The sequence below is a fragment of the Doryrhamphus excisus genome, linkage group LG1 (genome assembly GCF_037039965.1).
Source record: "Doryrhamphus excisus strain RoL-2023G ecotype Guam linkage group LG1, RoL_Dexc_Guam_v1.1, whole genome shotgun sequence".
In the NCBI taxonomy this organism is placed as follows: domain Eukaryota; kingdom Metazoa; phylum Chordata; class Actinopteri; order Syngnathiformes; family Syngnathidae; genus Doryrhamphus; species Doryrhamphus excisus.
The window spans coordinates 398,435-416,813 of NC_136357.1; the positions used below are offsets into that span (position 1 = coordinate 398,435).

At 45.6% G+C, this 18,379-nt stretch overlaps 3 protein-coding genes across 3 annotated transcripts; 1 reads left to right on the plus strand and 2 right to left on the minus strand.

Moving 5' to 3' along the window:
* The first annotated feature begins 1,245 nt into the window (after nt 1–1,245).
* mterf2 (mitochondrial transcription termination factor 2) lies at nt 1,246–4,283 on the plus strand. The gene is made up of 2 exons (XM_058076477.2): nt 1,246–1,364; nt 2,377–4,283. Exon 2 carries the CDS (start codon nt 2,407–2,409, stop codon nt 3,532–3,534), a length of 1,128 nt encoding a protein of 375 aa, XP_057932460.2. The 5' UTR covers nt 1,246–1,364; nt 2,377–2,406; the 3' UTR covers nt 3,535–4,283.
* A 2,872-nt stretch (nt 4,284–7,155) lies between these two features.
* On the minus strand, nt 7,156–11,078 carry LOC131131624 (dihydrofolate reductase). Its single transcript, XM_058076479.2, has 6 exons — nt 10,876–11,078; nt 8,961–9,010; nt 8,537–8,642; nt 7,928–8,054; nt 7,630–7,745; nt 7,156–7,469 (listed from the first exon to the last, which is right to left on the minus strand). Exons 1-6 carry the CDS (start codon nt 10,980–10,982, stop codon nt 7,364–7,366), a joined length of 612 nt encoding a protein of 203 aa, XP_057932462.2. The 5' UTR covers nt 10,983–11,078; the 3' UTR covers nt 7,156–7,363.
* A 1,620-nt stretch (nt 11,079–12,698) lies between these two features.
* On the minus strand, nt 12,699–15,832 carry cry1b (cryptochrome circadian regulator 1b). Its single transcript, XM_078791547.1, is given in 10 exon segments — nt 12,699–12,862; nt 13,151–13,285; nt 13,567–13,648; nt 13,650–13,712; nt 13,715–13,764; nt 13,767–13,780; nt 13,858–13,988; nt 14,057–14,179; nt 15,340–15,586; nt 15,660–15,832. Coding segments are annotated over 10 exon segments (1,182 nt in total).
* Between the last annotated feature and the right edge of the window lie 2,547 nt (nt 15,833–18,379).

The window sequence follows — 18,379 nt, forward strand, 5'->3', positions numbered from 1 at the left end:
AGCACCTGATGAAGGAGAAAGAGAAAAGACATGTGCAGAACCCCAACAAAGGCCATGCCGTCTGTCAGGAAGCTGAGGTCTGGTTTGTGGCTGACGCCTCCCATCAAGCAGTCTTCATTGAGCCTTTTAGTCCCGCCTCCTGCTAAGACATCATTTTCTCCTCCTCGACATTCTTCCCCAGCACCAAGATGCAGGAACACACCTGTATGCGAACGCACCGTGGAATGCAGGAAGTACTCAGTCTGAGCTTCTCAATCTGGCTTTGCTGGCCCTGACGCACACCACTGGCATGTGGCTATGAATACAGATATCAAATATGTTACGTTATGTTATGAATCTGTAGGCAGGCTGACTGCAAACGAGGTGACAGGACAAAAGCGGTCCTGGTGTCAAAGACGCACTGAAGAAATAGTCCAAATAGTCCATGGAACATCTTTTATTTTGAAAAGCTAATCTAATCAGGACTAAGTCATTCCTCCCAACGTTTTACAACTTGGAAAAAAAGCCGTGACCTGTTTTTCTTCCAGGTAGTTCATCTGTTTACTCGTACGTAATGAAGTGGGTGCTGCTGAGGGAGCAGCTTGCAGAGCTGGTCATCAAGCATCCTGATGAAGGAGCCTGCATGTGTTCCTACCAATTCCACTCTGGGATGATGGTGGAACCATATGCTGGAGGCAACAACTGCTGTTTGAGATACACATTTCTTACCCGTATTAATATTCATGCAATATGCCACATGCCACTAGAGGGCATGCGGGGGGGGGGGGGGGGTGGAAAATCCCAATGCTCAGTCTGATGTGAGGCCACCATGCTAACCACTTGGCTATATATATATATATATACATATAATATATGTTTATATACAATATTATCCATGTGAGCTACAATAGCAGAATGCAGTAAATAGTGATCAGGAGGAACTACAATGGGACACTCGTTAAACATACGCTAATCCTTTGTTTCTCCCATCCGAGATCAGGGAATTCCTGCCTATAGGATTCCTTATTTATAAATATGATATGTTTGATTATGACCTTCCTAAGGGGGTTTTGGCATGGAATAATACCCCATTGTCACCCTTCTTCCTTAATAATAAAACTAATAATAAAACCATGTATTTTCATGGTTTATTATTTTATAAACTCGATATACTTTAGAGTTAAAACATATTAATATCTTTATCGATACCAGCTTGGGGTTTTATTCAGGAAATCAGAGTATTGGCAACCGTAGTTATAGTTAGAATGCATTTTAATGAGCACTTCAGCCCCTAGATGGCGCTGTGGCATCCGAGACAAGGAATATCAACACAGAAGAACAAGTCTTCCATAACTCTACGTCACTTCCGCTGACCGCTGCTAAAGGTAAACCTAGCATGTTTTTATGGAAATGGTTTGATTTTATTTGATTTATTTCATTTACAATTGAATGCATCACTTTTAAGAAAATATATTTATTTATTTATGACACCAGTTGTGTCACCAATACGTTTTGGGACTGTGTATTTTTTGTATTTATTACGAAGCTTTGAATTCGGTTTTCTAGCAGCTTATAGGAAATATACATGAATGTAAAGACTGTAACAATGTAAACAATAAAGGTTGTTGGAGGCTGCACATCCACCCTCCTAAAATATTAGTCTTAACAATATTTTCTGATTGCAAAAGAAACGAAGGCGAACCATTTCCATAGGCATTGGATTGGGAACGGAAAATGATAAATGGATGTACACAATGTCTTAAATCACACAAAAAAGAATTTACCGTACTAGCTTGTTAGCTAAAGTGCGTCCCGGTTTTTATTGTCCCACATCACATTAAGAATAACAAAAGAAACAGCAAGAATACAGTCCAAATATTTAAAGAAAAAGTTGTCATTTGTTGACAAAAAAATAATGTCAGTTTGGTAATATGTTGTATAGATTTTTTTTAAATAATCTGTAAGAATAAAGTCATATTACGAGAAGAAAATGTAGTTGTGGAAAAACATCAGAAATTGAAAAAAACAGCTGTATTTTTATGAGAGTAAAGTCAAAGTATTGCGACAAAAGTCCCAATTTTACAACAACCTGATAATTTTTTAGAAGCCTAGAGTTGAAATATTGACAAAATAGTTAAAAAGTCGTAGTATGACAAACAAAGAAAATAAGGTTAAACAAGTCCAAATATTCTGAGATTAAAGTCTTAATATTCTGAAAAGTTCCAAAGATGATTTCAGAAGAAAGTTGAAATATTTTGATAATAAAAAAGAAAAAATCCTTCACAGGAATTTGACACTTTTACAATTTAACTTCCTTTCATTCTCAGTGTGCGACGTTCGTTGTGACGTAAACGCTACGAGTCGGTCGTTCCTCACGTTAGTCTCCTCTTCGTTTAGGCGATCATCCCGAGCGCCTCCCTCCCATCGATGCTGCGCCTCATCCCGGCATGGTGGTGCCTGCAGTGCCGCCGTGCGAGCCTTTTCCCGTTAAACGTCAGACGGTGTGTGACGGTCAGCACAGCGGAGAACCAGCAGACCGTGGAGGCCCTCTATGACCTCTCCGTGGACATCCAGAAGGTCCGAAAGCTGAGAGGCTGGGTCTTGCACCAGAGTCCGGCCTACGCCAAGGAGGTCGCAGACATGCTGAAGGACCTCGGGGCCTCGGAGGCCGCCATCTCCCACATTTTAACAGCTCACCCCGAGGCTGTGCTTTGCAGCCCCGAGCAAACGCTTGCGCAGAAGGAGCTGTGGACGTCGGTGTGCCCTAACCGGAAGGAACTGGTCGGCATCATAGAGAAATTCCCAGCCTCCTTCTTCACATCCTCGCGCCACCACGACAACCAGCGCAGCAACATCACTTACTTCCAGAGCTTGAACCTCAACAAGCGAATCATCGCCAAGCTGATGGCCGGCGCCCCGCAGAGTTTCAGTCGGCCGGTGGAGCAGAACGAGGACATGGTACGCACCCTGCGGCGCACCTACCGGGAACTGGGTGGGGAGGAGGACAACATGAAGATCTGGCTTCAGAAGCTGCTGACCCAGGACCCTTTTGTCCTCCTCAAAGCTCCCCAAGTGCTGAGGCAGAACATGCTCTTCCTCCGAGACAAAGGCTTCACCACTCCGGAGCTCCTCTTCCTCCTCTCCAAACTGAAGGGCTTCGTCACCGATCTAAACCCGGACAGCATGCGCCTCACCCTGGCGTTCTCCCGGGACACCTTGGGCTGCTCCGAGGAAGAGCTGCGCCACATCATCCTCAGCTGTCCCGCGTTGCTTTACTACCGGGAAGACATCCTGGCCGAGCGCTTCCGGGGGCTCCGCGACGCCGGCGTCGGCGTGCGTCAAATCGCACAGACCCCCACCGTGTTGGAGCTGACCACCCAAATAGTCAAGTATCGCATCCAGAGACTGGAGTCTCACGGTTTCGATGTGAGGACCGCCGGGCTGGACGTCCTGACAGGCACCAAAAAGGACTTTGAGATCCGCTTTGGGAAACTCCAGGTCCGCAGACAGAGGCCTCTTTTTAATCCCGTGGCGCCTTTAAAAGGAGACGACTGACATCGCCTCATTGGCTGATGCAGGGGTGTCCAAAGGGCGGCCCGGGGGGCGTTTGCAGTCCGCTGATGTTTTTTTATTGGCTGGCGGATCATTTTAGAAACTAAACATCAGCAGCAAAATCAGAAAGATTAGCAGGGATTTTGCAAGAAGACGCTCCTGCACCGCCATCACCCTCGTGAGGATGAGCGCTCGAGAAAGGATGGATGAATCGTCACTCGCTGCACGATGGTTGAGTGGTTAGCGTGCAGGCCTCACAGCTAAGACACCCAGGTTTGATTCCCCCTCAGACAGGGTGCATGTTCTCCCCGTGCATGCGTAGCTTTTCTCCGGGTTAAATTCCAACATTTGACTTTTCCTGTGAAATGACTACAGTCAGTTTTTCATAAGGGGGCGTGTCCAATAATTATCGGTACTGATACTTATCTGCGTGATATCAGCATAAAACGTATGGTGGCTTTTTTCCCGATCATGAAAAGCGTTGCTAAACAAATGCTGTATCCAACACGTGTTCACTCCGCCCCAGGAGGTACGTCATGGTAAACATATTTGTGTCCACTGATGTCGGAAATTGACAGTTGGACAATATGTCGGACATCTCTAATTTAATGTCTGCAGGCCACAAATGATCATCAGCGTGAATATTCCTGTGGTGTCCCCATGACTGCACACGTAGAAATAAAACGCAGATGGCTAAGGTGAAGTTTACCTGGAGACAAAGGTTTTATTTACGCCAGCAAATGTCCCCCCCCCCTCCCCCCCACCCAAATGTTCTCTCCCCCGAAAGCAATCACTTTTATTGTTACTCTACAGATGGTGACTCTTTATCGGAACCCATTTCACCCGTGAAAATGTTCCATCATTAGCGTTTCCAAAACAGACGCAAGACGAGGTTTCAGGGAGAAATGGCCCCACGCCGCCTCCACCCGTTCAGCTGCTTCCTGGTCCTGGTTCCTGATCTGATGGCTTCAAGCTCTGGCGTTCCTCGTCATCTTTTAAACGTGTCCTACTGTTTCCATCGCCATCTGAAGCCAGGCTGCTTCTAAGGAGGGTTGCTTTCCCAGCTCGTGAAGCCGTCACGGGATGCCTTGGGGCGGCCTGCCTGCACGCCCTCGTGATGGAACCTGGGTGTCCAGGGGGGGCCACAGGGTGTCTGGAGGGTGTCCAGAGGGGCGAGAAGAAAACATATACCTTAACAACCTCCACCTCCCATCTGCTGCCGTCTGCGTCACACAGCATGACTGTCGTCATGGCAACGGCCGCCGGGCAGAAGGCCCAAGTGAGAGCATGAGGTAATCATGAAGGTGAGCTCAGCAGATGGATGCTTGACTGGAGATCCTGTGGAGCTCCTTCACGACGGCGCTGCTTCGAGTACGCGCATCTGCTCGCCGCCCGCCACTTTCACACGTCAGTATTTCCTTATTTTATTCTTTATTTTTGGTTAATTATGCTGTGGAAAAAAAATGACCATCCATCCTTTTTCCATCCTCCATACTGTATATTATCCATATATATATACTGTATATTATCCATATATACTGTATATTATCCATGTATGTGGATAATAACACCCATCATGCAGCCGGTCTTGTGGAAAACATTTCTATCATCCTAAGCAGGAAATAGAATGCCTGAAGTAAATACAGAAGACACTTTTGGCAGTTTTTATGACCTCTGCCAAACAAAGGGGTCAGATAACACCACAGTACGAATGGCGGTCTGGGGGTGGGGGGGGGTTCCTGCCAAGATAGCATGCAAATGAACGCCATTACAATAGAAACGTAGCAGAAGGACAACACATGCCTCTTCTTCAGGAAAAACATCTTCAGTGTGCCATCTTTGGCTCACCAATCCTGACGTAGTCTGCCTTCATCAGCATACTATATAAGCCAAAACATCCAGGAGTCTCAATAAGCGGCTGTTAGTTTATTTGTATTGCAATTACAAAAACACAAACCAATCAGCTACACTAAAGAATATATATATATATATATATATACACTACCGTTCAAAAGTTTGGGGTCACTTAGAAATTTCCTTATTTTTTTAAGAAAAGCACTGTTTTTTTCAACGAAGATAACTTTAAACTAATCAGAAATACACTCTATACATTGTTAATGTGGTAAATGACTATTCTAGCTGCAAATGTCTGGTTTTTAGTGTAATATCTACATAGGTGTATAGAGGCCTATTTCCAGCAACTATCACTCCAGTGTTCTAATGGTACAATGTGTTTGCTCATTGCGTCAAAAGGCTAATGGATGATTAGAAAACCCTTGTGCAATCATGTTGGCACAGCTGAAAACAGTTTAGCTGGTTAGAGACTCTATGAAACTGACCTTCCTTTGAGCAGGTTGAGTATCTGGAGCATCACGTTTGTGGGGTCGATTAAACGCTCAAAATGACCAGAAAAAGAGAACTTTCATGTGAAACTCGACAGTCTATTCTTGTTCTTAGAAATGAAGGCTATTCCATGCAAGAAATTGGCAAGAAACTGAAGATTTCCTAAACTACTACTAACTACTAAACTACTACTCCCTTCAGAGAACAGCACAAACAGGCTCTAACCAGAGTAGAAAGAGAAGTGGGAGGCCCCGCTGCACATCTAAGCAAGAAGATAAGTACATTAGAGTCTCTAGTTTGAGAAATAGACGCCTCACAGGTCCTCAACTGGCAGCTTCATTAAATAGTACCCGCAAAACGCCAGTGTCAACATCTACAGTGAAGAGGCGACTCCGGGATGCTGGCCTTCAGGGCAGAGTGGCAAAGAAAAAACCATATCTGAGACTGGCCAATAAAAGAAAAAGATTAATATGGGCAAAAGAACACAGACATTGGACAGAGGAAGATTGGAAAAAAGTGTTATGGACGGACGAATCAAAGTTTGAGGGGTTTGGATCACACAGAAGAACATTTGTGAGACGCAGAACAACTGAAAAGATGCTGGAAGAGTGCCTGACACCATCTGTCAAGCAAGGTGGGGGTAACGTGATGGTCTGGGGTTGCTTTGGTGCTGGTAAGGTGGGAGATTTGTTCAAGGTAAAAGGGATTTTGAATAAGGAAGGCTATCACTCCATTTTGCAACGCCATGCCATACCCTGTGGACAGCGCTTGATTGGAGCCAATTTCATCCTACAACAGGACAATGACCCAAAGCACACCTCCAAATTGTGCAAGAACTATTTAGAGAAGAAGCAGGCAGCTGGTATTCTATCTGTAATGGAGTGGCCAGCGCAGTCACCAGATCTAAACCCCATTGAGCTGTTGTGGGAGCAGCTTGACCGTATGGTACGCAAGAAGTGCCCATCCAGCCAATCCAACTTGTGGGAGGTGCTTCTAGAAGTGTGGGGTGAAATTTCTCCAGATTACCTCAACAAATTAACAGCTAGAATGCCAAAGGTCTGCAATGCTGTCATTGCTGCAAATGGAGGATTCTTTGACGAAAGCAAAGTTTGAAGGAAAAAATTATTATTTCAAATACAAATCATTATTTCTAACCTTATCAATGTCTTGACTATATTTTCTATTCATTTTAAAACTCATGTGGTAAATAAAAGTGTGACTTTTCATGGAAAACACAAAATTGTCTGGGTGACCCCAAACTTTTGAACGGTAGTGTATATACTATATATATTTGTCTGGTGCTTAGAGAATTGGTGGTTTTAGTGTACGGTCTGCCCAGCAGTAAGTTGGCCCTAGGTCCTGTATGTGGGTCTGGCGCCCTCTAGTGCAAATCCCACACTACTTCTTTTCTAAAGCTCCAAAAACCTATGACATATTTTTGCTGAAACATGAAATTCCATTGGATGATCCGGCAAGTACAACAAACGACTTAAGGCCTCGTCTTCATTTCTTCAAGTGCTTGGTCTTTCTTGAATACTTGGAATTCATACTTAATGCCGTTCTCCTCCTGAATTCCTGTTGGCAGGCCAGCAAATCTGATTTGGAGACAACAAGAAATGTCACTTAGTTGACTGCAAAAGCAAACAAGTAAGAAAGGTGATGAAATGAATATTGCAATATTCTGTTCATGATATGAATTATGATATGAATAACAGCAGCATTGCTTCATCGGCAGATGGATGAGAGCACACGTACCTCTCCTGCCTTTTGAACACTTCTTCATCCAAGTCGGGGAAGAAGACGTCACAGTCAAAGTTGGCCTTGACGTCTGTCAGGTAAACCAAATCACACCAGCGATGCTGCAGCGCATCCTGCCCAAAACACAAGAGGACCCCAATGAAAAGGGGCGGGGGGCGCGCACGACCGCGACGCACGACCGGGACGCCCGAGCGACGGCCTCCGCTTGCCTGAAGGTCTATTTAGCAAACGTCCGGATCAAAGTTGTGCAACAGCCGTGCCGTGACCTCGCTCTCTGACCGCCGCCAACGTTTACCTTGTACACTCGTGTGCCTCCAGCGATCCAGATGGTCTCCACCAAGTCTGCTAGAGGGTACTGTGCAGCCAGAAGGATGGCGCTCTCCAGGTCCCGACACAGGAAGTGGGCGTGGTCTGGAACTGACCTGTTGTGATGTAAAAGAAAGCAAATCAGCAGGTGCCAGGGGGTATACATAGTTACATACATACATGCATACATACATATATATGAATGTACATACATATGTACATACATACATACATATGTACATACATACGTAGATACATACCAACATACATAATACATATGTACGTACATATGTGCATACATATGTAAGTACATACCAACATACATACATACATATGTACATAAGTACATACATATGTACGTACATACCAACATACATAATACATATGTACATAAGTACATACATACGTACGTACGTACATACCAACATACATAATACTTATGTACGTACATACATATGTACATGTACATACGTAAGTACATACCAACATACATACATACGTACATACCTACATACGTACGTGCATACATACATATGTTCATACGTACATACATATACGTATATACACAGACATACACTACAAATACGGGCGCACTCACGTGAGTGTTTGACTGAGCACCACGTGGAGGACGTTTGCCATAGGGAACATAGTTGGGGGGTTGCTGTACCAGCACAGTTTGCCCCATACCATCATGTTGACCTTTCCTGTCAAACACAGCAAGCGTCCACCAGAGGCCTGATTAGTGACATTTTTATCTGCCTCGTGGCATTATGTTCTATCTTTCTCTTCATTTCTATGAGGAACATCCCCATCAACTGTCCTCCAGGGATCTTCCATGCCACAAAGACCAATGGAAGATTCTTTAAGGCTGAACGACACAAAGAGGAGTGTCGTTTTGTGCAGCTTTATTACTGTATGTAGACGACGCACAAACACAGCTTGTTGCGTGTTGTACTCGTGTACTGTACACACAATTGCATTGACACCATTTCATGCATTTTCTATATGGCTGTCCTTCATACCTGCTCTTGACACCTGAGTCACGGTGTGCAGAAAATACTGGAATTCAGACCTGCAAAATTGGAAAAGGTTCATCACTGTGGGAGTTCTACTTCCCTCCAAACTTAACCGTGGATTCAATAAATGACTTATCTTGATTGACAGGGAAGTAAGAGGTTAAAGTAACAGTTTGGGTACTTATTAGGACATTTCCCCCATCTCATATTAACCTCATATTAACATTCATACAGGGAACGGATTATCCTGGGCTTGGGTGCACTCCCTAGTCTGGACACCAGATGGTGCTCTGACGCCATTACCCTTGTCAGCCCAGCAGGTGCCGTCGAAGAAAAATAATGGCGTTTTTTTTAAATGTACGTGTCCGGTCAGGTATTTGTTGAAATTGCAAGGAAGTTAGTAGTATTGTGTGTAAAATCCTTCTTACATGTATTACAGTGCCAAGCAAAATCCATGGATTCCATTTTCCTGTGTTAGCAAACAAACACAAGGACAATCGTCTTTTGTTTTGTTTTGTTTGTTATATTTATGTTTCGCCGTGGGGACCACATTCGGTTTGTGTGGTGACTTTTTGTGCTGCAGACTTCCACGTCAGTGAGGCTTCCAAACCTGGTAGGTGAACTTTAATTGTGAAATTTGTTGTATTTGTTTTTAAATAAGCCAGTTCATAGTAGCAGGATGAACCAATTTCCACACTGTTGGGCAAACAGCGCCCCCGCCCGGCGAACAAGAGCCAGGTGAGACAATACATGTATGTACATAATATATGTACATAATATATGTACATACATAATACTTATGTGTCCTGCTGGTGCTTGAAGGGGTGAAATGATCGTAGAGAGTGAAATTATAGTACGTACTTATAATACATAGACTGTGGTTGTAGTACATCTGGCAACGCTGAGCCACAATGGCAACATTTGGAGGCATCCATGGCCCAAAGACAATAACGTGAGAAAAGAATGAGAATAAAGCCCAGCAGTCCGTCAAAGTCAACTGGCAGGTAAAACTGGGACAAACGTCTTCCCACACCTGAGATGCGGAGACGCGTTTTAATGGTTAATCGCAGTTAATCTACGCTGGCGTGTTCCCTAGACCAAGCCTGGGGGTTAATCAGGAGCAATGGCAACATGGCGTCTTTCAGGAAGGGTTTTGACAATTTACAAAATCTCATCTTCTTTTTGACTTTGTGGATTGTTTTGGAGTCTTTCTATTCGTTTAGGAAGCCCCGCCCCCCGCCCCCACACAATGGAGCACTCCAAAGATGGTATTATGTAAGATGTTATTTCAATCAAGTGTCTGTGAGTGGATTAATCCAAATCCAAAATACTATTTTATACATTCCTAACATGGACATCCTGTTAGCATCCTGTTAGCATCCTATTGGCTAGCTAAGGAACATGGAAGCTACTTATGTTGCCTGTCTGTGACGTCATCGGCCGTTGGCTCTTCCAGAAAGCTAAAATATCTTTTCATAGTTTACATAGTTTTCATACAGTTTAATATGCATAAAACTATTCCAAACTATGCAAAAGTGATAAATGAACTTTTAACGTCACCATTGTGACTGATCTACTGTTGTCAAAGACACGATGTGGCAGTGAGATCAACCCCCCCCTCTTTTTTCATCATGTCAAGTTGTTCAATTATCACGTCTTCGATGATAAAAATAACCTTAAATGTGGATTTATCATCATTTCTATGCATTTCCAATGCTTTTCTGCGTGTATAACATATTTAGTCAAACTATAAAAATGTATTAACATTAACAAGGGAAGAATTGGATCGCCATTATTGGTGCTAAAATGGGTTCATCCTATCAGCTGTTAAGATATGATATTAATAATATTAATATTAATAGCCACAATCCCTGGTGATCGCCACAATATGAACGTTATGAAGGTGCGTGTCGGCTCTTACGGGAGATTCCAGGGGAGTTTGCCGTCTCTGCCGATGCCTCCGTCTCGGCTCACCGCTGCGATGACGCGCACTGGTTTCCTCTGCTCTTCCCGGGGATTCCCTTCCATCGTCGGCCGTCACACCGCCAGCTCACCGCCAGCTCACCGCCAGCTCACCGCCAACCACCGGGCCCACGAAGAGCTCCACGTTTCATTTGTAGCCTGGACGCGTACACCCGTGAATGAGTCTGTCGCCGCCCCCACCGGGATCAGCCGCTATTGGTCCGAACCCCCCCCCCCCCCCCCCCCCACACGCTAAGAAAACCGGCTCCAAACTGCTGTGCCAGAGGCCTGGAATGTGACTTCATGGTGCGTTCATCGTGAATGGGAAAGCCTGTGAAGGCGCAGCACTCACGGCCACTTGATTAGGTACAGCAGTGGTCTAGTCTCCGGTGGTCTCCTGAAGGTCACCAGGATGCACACGAAGAACTTCACGGAACTTAGCAGCCTGACCGGAAATGACTAAAAACGGCAGATAGACAGCCTAGCTTTTATTGCCAAGACATACTGTATGTTATAAATACTTCATTTGCTCTTTATTTACGTATATTAAAAAGATTTAGGGCCAACAGGGAGATGAATCTTGGTGGTTTGGGAATGTAGGAAATATTTACAAATATACACTTGTGGAAACCCAAATATACAAACATGGTCAAACAAAAGTTCATATTTACATAACATATCATCCAGTGGTCTCCAAAGCTATGGCTTATGTACGCTTATGTACGCTTATGTACGCTTATGTACGCTTATGTACGATTATGTACGCTTATGTACACTTCATGTTCATTGGCTACTGTAGTTTATACTGTTCACGCTTGGTTTTCCATATGTGGCCTCCAAACCTGCCATCATTCCTGATTCAGCATGAAAACGAGGTGAATGGCTGGTAGAGGGTCCCCTACAAAAAGGGGGGCGTCATTGCCTGGCCTCTTGCTTCTGGTTGCCTGGTGTGGTCCGGCTCCTGGGTAAATAAGGGTAGGTTGGCATGACAACCAACTAGCGAACTCTAGCTTGTTCCAGTTTCTCGAGTCCGCAACGTAGCGGCGGCTTCAGGGTGTTAGGTATGCGTCCCTGGAGACTTGGTCTTGGGGTTTAGTCGGTGAGCCCCCCCCCCCCCCGCACGGTAACAACCGCCTGCTGCTTGTCTTTTGCTGCGGACATGATGCAAGTGTTGTTAAACTCTACTCAGTACTACTGTACTCTACTCAGTACTACTACAGTACTTACTGGCTGGGCTACGCTCCTTTTCCAAAGGCTTCTACCTTTGGTGGCCAACGTCTTTTGCACGTGCGTGTGTGTGTGTGTGTGCATGTCACACCGCCGGTTTTACCGGTTAATTGAGTTATTGTTTTCTTGTAGTTATTAGATGAAATGTCATTTAGTGGGTATGATATGATACCTATGTTTTGTCTGAATGTGATTTCAATTAGAAAAGTATTTTTATGTATGTTCTAAGCATTACTAATAAATCCATAGTTTCTGTTTGCCGGGGCCCCTCACCCTCACCCTCACCCTCACCCTCACCCTCAGCCTCGCCGTGCAATAAACCTGGCATGGCTTTTATCCACGTGAAAATTCCCAAGGCGGCCGTGTTGGTCTATTTCTGATAACTTACAGTACTTCCTAAGCCTCGTGTTGTCACACGAGATTCCATGTATTTTTATTGCTTACCTTAAGGGCGATATGAACCTTAATCCTGCATGGAAATGTGGTCACATTTGGACCTGATGGAGCCTAAACGCAACCTGAGGCTCCATTCCTGGTCTGGAAGTAAACTTGTGACTAATATGTGCAATTCCAAATAGCAATGATGATGATGATGATGATGATGATGATAATGAGCAGGCAGGCGATCAACAGTTGGGCTCTGATCCTGATCCTGATCTGGCAATGTAACTCCTGAGGGGCCGCACCTTCCAGTTCCTTTTCCAAGTTAGCTGAAGGCCCTGCAGGACAGGATCCCAATCCCAACCGGCTCAGGGAATGTTTGCTTTGTGTCTTTTGCAACATTATTTGCTTTGCCTCAAGGATTTGGACCTGCGCCCTGCTGGGTCGTCTTCATGCCGTTGTTTTTGCATCCATGCCCTCTAGCTGCATTCTCACCAAAATAGAGGAGCTTATAAAAATACCAAAAATACTCATTTGACTTTTCCTGGACGGGCTCCTAGAACTTGGCATTCCTTGGAATATTCAGACAGCCCATTTAATGATCGGGAAGAGTCCAATCGCTGTACCTGCCGGAGATGTCCTCTTCTGCCCTGAGGCATCTTCTGAGGAGTCCTGTGGTCCCCGACTAGCGCCGAGCTGTCTTCCCACGTTACCGTCATTTGTCCAACTGCTGGGATTAGGTGGGACTGTTGCTAACGAGCCTGGAACAGGAGCAAAGTCGCAAACTAACCAAGTAGCCTACAGACATCGGGGTGTCCAAAGTGCGGGTCGGGGGCCGAAAAGCTCATGAAAAATGTCCACATATGCTGTTGTTTATGTGTCAGCGAGTGTGTGATGCTGCAGCCACTTAAAAATACACAAACAAACAATGTGTCAATAAGCATCAGTTGCAATGTTCGATTCCCATGGATGACCAAGCCCACCCTTGACTATTGCATAGCTGACATTACTGGGGGGAGGAACGTCAAGGGGGGGCTCTTACTTAGTCCGCTGTAGCAAGAAAGCTGCTGATAAATTAGCTTCATCTTCTCCATGTTGATGTTGCTGGCCTCGGCATGGTTCACCTTGGGGCTTTGGATAGTGGACTCCCATAACACACCTGGCGGCCTTCTGGGGCTCCTCTGGGGCTCCTCTGGGGCATTCCACGGATCACAGATAGATTTGGTTGGAAGCCTCTCCATATGGGCAGATGTCGTCTGCAGGCCCAGATGAAGAGCAGGTTAACCTGACAGGATGATGGTTTCATTCCATCAGCATTACGGACGCTACGCACCTCATGTGGTCGCCATTGGGGTCTGCTCTTCGTCCAAATACAACCGGGCAGTAGCAGTGGAAGAACTGCTGGAAAAAGGAAGGAAGTGCAAGAAAGCCACACCCTGCGTCCAACAGCAACTCCTCAAACATCTACCATTTAGACAGGAAGCCGGGCGGCGATACGACCAGCGATTACAACCTACGCCGTGCACGCCTACCCTCATGATCCAGAGATCTCCCCTGGTGAGGAAGCAGGCCACGGCGTGCCGGGCCAAATGATGGATCCACCCCTCCTGCCCCAGCTGGGTCATGATGGCATCGATTCTCTGGCGCTTTGTCAACTGCAGTGTTGGAAAGGCTGGTCATTACCACGCAGACGAGGGATGCCCCCCGCAACACCTCCACATAGCAGCCCAGATCATGACGCCCCCCCCCTCCACTGTGCTGTGTGGGAAACATCTCAGGTGGGATCTCCTTGTCATGCCAGAAACGTTGGAGACCATCAGGGCCATCTTACGTTTGTTCTCATCACCTCTTATTCTTCTTAAAAAGTCTTTGGGGTCTTGACCTCCGCACCAGTAACAACCTTCATTTGGGCCGAGGATGGTCCACCTTCATTTGGGCCGAGGAGGGTCCACCTTCATTTGGGCCGAGGATGGTCCACCTTCATTTGGGCCGAGGAGGGTCCACCTTCATTTGGGCCGAGGATGGTCCACCTTCATTTGGGCCGAGGATGGTCCACCTTCATTTGGGCCGAGGAGGGTCCACCTTCATTTGGGCCGAGGAGGGTCCACCTTCATTTGGGCCGAGGATGGTCCACCTTCATTTGGGCCGAGGATGGTCCACCTTCATTTGGGCCGAGGATGGTCCGTGTCTTCAGTCAGCCAATGGAATCCTGGACCTCAGGGCTGCTGAGGTTTTTTGAGAGTGAATCCACATTTGCGCCAAGATTTCTGCCTTTTAAGCAGCCTAATTGACTTTCATGCTAATTGGGAATAAATTGCTAACATTTTTTGTCCAGTTGCTCATTTTGTATTTCCAAGCTCTACTTGGTACGTCCATAAGATCCCGCAGTGCCACGTGTAGATTATTGAAATTTTTCAACCCGTCTTAAAATTGTGGTCAGGAGTGTATTCAATAAATGACTATGGAATTGAACCCTCACTAAAGAGACTTGCTTCGTATCACATAGTAATGATGCAATGGAGCGGCGTACGGCGTACGGTGTACGGCGTACGGCGTACATGCATAGCGTGTGTTCACCAAAGTCGGGGCTTAGATTTAGAAGAGGATGGGAGAAAGGTGCCATTTCCTGGAAACCACATAACCCACGTGGTCCTTGTACTTCCTCTCCAGGTGTCCCCCTAGTCTCAAGAACGCTTACGTTACTCCGTCATTAGGCCGGCGGTCTCAAAACCTGAGGAAGCAAAAAGAGCTCAGTCCTGTGGCAGGGTCAATAACCTTTTAAAGAACAGCTAAGCTGTTTGCCGCTCGTCCACACCTGATTGACTTTCCATTCATGCAAGTAGTAATTAGTTGGTGTGAATAACGTTAGAGTCCTGCTGAGTTCCTCCAGTGATGGCACTCCCAATTTTTCGTCATGGTCCTCTCTAATCGGTGTGGCACAGCTTTTGAGGACCTCCGATGTGATTGTCTCCACAGGCGAGTCCACAGCGTCCATGCAGTTGATGAGGGCCCGGAAGCGCTCGTATGTGAGAGGAGGCTGACCGCCATTAACGTGGAGGATCCTTTAGAACAGGAAACAACACGCCGCCTGAAGGCAAACATGGCGGTTACCACCGTGCTAAAACGGCCACTTACTGGTCCAGATGGTAGAGGATGTGTGAAATCCACACCGTCACTTCTACCCCCGCCTCCCTGGAGAGATTTGGTACGGCGGCGTCACGTTCTTTGCCAAAGGGCTCAGAGTCGTACTCATAGGATAAATGGATGATCTGCCATTCCTGGGGCCAAAAGCCACAAAAGACATTCATTGAGGCCCGTCGCTAATTGATAGTGACCGCCACAGATCAATTTGATGCAGCGTACGTTGGTAAGAATTCTCCAGGATTATGTGGGGGCTCTTACTTTGAAAGGAATCCTTCTGCTTATGGTTGGTGTGTGTGGGCTTGGGCTGATTATGAAAGTATTTGCTGCCATTGTTGACATTATCACAGGCCGTCTGTATGCATACAAGATGGAGGGGTTGAGTTTACTGAACTAAAGTAATGCACCGTGTGTTACCTTCAAAGTCCACAATGAGTCTACCTGTCTCCCCGTCCACCCGATGACTTTGTTTCCAGCCAGAACCCCAGCGGGGTCAATAATTCCGGGTTTAAAAATCAACGCTAGCTGTTAGCGCTCTCACCAACCTTCTTTCTTAATCCTCCTCGTGCCGTTTGGGGTGTTGATCAGGACCAGTAAAAACTCAACAAACACAAATGAAACATAGAAATTAGAAGTCAGCCACCAGTAGTAGTTAGCACTTGTCCTTAGGGACGGGCAAGTACTAATACTGCACCAAAAACCACAGTAGACTACAGAAATACTCTTCTAGACAAATACGCTCCTGATCAAATTGTGCACTGATCCTAGGGGCTCCCTGCCATGATTCATCAACTTTACTTAAATATGTTCTATGTTCTCAAGTTCTACCCACCTACTGTATATAGCTGGTATTAGCACAATAACTGTAGTGGCCCCCACCTACTGTATATGGCTGGTATTAGCACAATAACTGCAGTGGCCCCCCACCTACTGTATATAGCTGGTATTCGCACAATAACTGTAGTGGCCCCCCACCTACTGTATATGGCTGGTATTAGCACAATAACTGTAGTGGCCCCCCACCTACTGTATATAGCTGGTATTAGCACAATAACTGTAGTGGCCCCCCACCTACTGTATATAGCTGGTATTAGCACAATAACTGTAGTGGCCCCCCACCTACTGTATATAGCTGGTATTAGCACAATAACTGTAGTGGCCCCCACCTACTGTATATGGCTGGTATTGGCACAATAACTGTAGTGGCCCCCACCTACTGTATATGGCTGGTATTAGCACAATAACTGTAGTGGCCCCCACCTACTGTATATGGCTGGTAATAGCACAATAACTGTAGTGGCCCCCACCTACTGTATATAGCTGGTATTAGCACAATAACTGTAGTGGCCCCCACCTACTGTATATGGCTGGTAATAGCACAATAACTGTAGTGGCCCCCACCTACTGTATATGGCTGGTATTAGCACAATAACTGTAGTGGCCCCCACCTACTGTATATAGCTGGTATTAGCACAATAACTGTAGTGGCCCCCACCTACTGTATATAGCTGGTATTAGCACAATAACTGTAGTGGCCCCCCACCTACTGTATATGGCTGGTATTGGCACAATAACTGCAGTGGCCCCCCACCTACTGTATATGGCTGGTATTAGCACAATAACTGTAGTGGCCCCCACCTACTGTATATAGCTGGTATTAGCACAATAACTGTAGTGGCCCCCCACCTCCTGCATATGGCTGGTATTAGCACAATAACTGTAGTGGCCCCCACCTACTGTATATAGCTGGTATTAGCACAATAACTGTAGTGGCCCCCCACCTACTGTATATAGCTGGTATTAGCACATACAGTATAACAAGCAACAAGCCACCCCTGGCAGTCAAATGCCGCCCTCTTGTGGCTGAGCAGAAATATTGCTCTGGTCATCATAGAAGGATTCAAGCCTCGTCTTTAAAAGCGTGTATGAGTCTTCCAACACAATCATGTTCATTTTCAAATGAGTTTAGTAATTAATAGAAGCCTTACCTCCACCACATTCACATGATTTTGTTGTCAGCACATGTAAAAAAAACAAAACAAATAAATCGCTTCTACTACTTTTCATACTGCAGTTCTATGAACGTCCAGCAGAGGGCGACAGCCGCCTCGCATCATTCGTACATTGTGTAGAAATCGACGCAGTTATTAAACATAGCAGCACGAGTTATGTTTTTATACATGAGGCAAACATCTTGTAGACAAATATCTACAAGCATAGTCTCCATGATGCTTCACGTTGGATGGCAGCAGACTAGCAAAGCACAACTGCAATGGTCTTCCACTCTTTCCAGACGCAATAGGGAAGTGACCAAACGGATGTGACGTCACGCACGTCGTCAGTAAAATAAAAGTACTTTCATCGATAATTTAACCTACCACAGTCCAAACATAATGCTTAGCACATTAATATATAAAATACAAATGGCTGGTCCACTAGTTCTTCATCGTACTAAAAAAAAAAAAGCATTTAAAGACTCAGTTCTCTGTCTGTCCAGGAGGGGGCAGCAAAAGCAGGGTTGCTTTCATTTGAGAGTATGGGACAGCAATAAAGTACATGATATGATACACTACAAAGTAAAGCAGCTGCCTCCTGTGCTGGAATAGACTTTTTGATGCAAAAAAAGACTTACCAACGCAGCTCGGCACGTGTTGGTATGAAAACTTCAAGCTTGGCATCTGTTGGAATAGAAACACGTTTAACAAAATAAGGTT

Excerpts from the sequence above, each read along its gene's own strand:
- LOC131131624 (XM_058076479.2), bottom strand. The coding sequence starts at position 10,982 with ATGGAAGGGAATCCCCGGGAAGAGCAGAGGAAACCAGTGCGCGTCATC. Across the intron at positions 9,011-10,875 it reads AAACTCCCCTGGAATCTCCC|GTCTGAATTCCAGTATTTTC; the intron begins GTAAGAGCCGAC and ends CCAATTTTGCAG. Across the intron at positions 7,470-7,629 it reads GTGTTCAAAAGGCAGGAGAG|ATTTGCTGGCCTGCCAACAG; the intron begins GTACGTGTGCTC and ends TCTCCAAATCAG.
- mterf2 (XM_058076477.2), top strand. The coding sequence starts at position 2,407 with ATGCTGCGCCTCATCCCGGCATGGTGGTGCCTGCAGTGCCGCCGTGCG.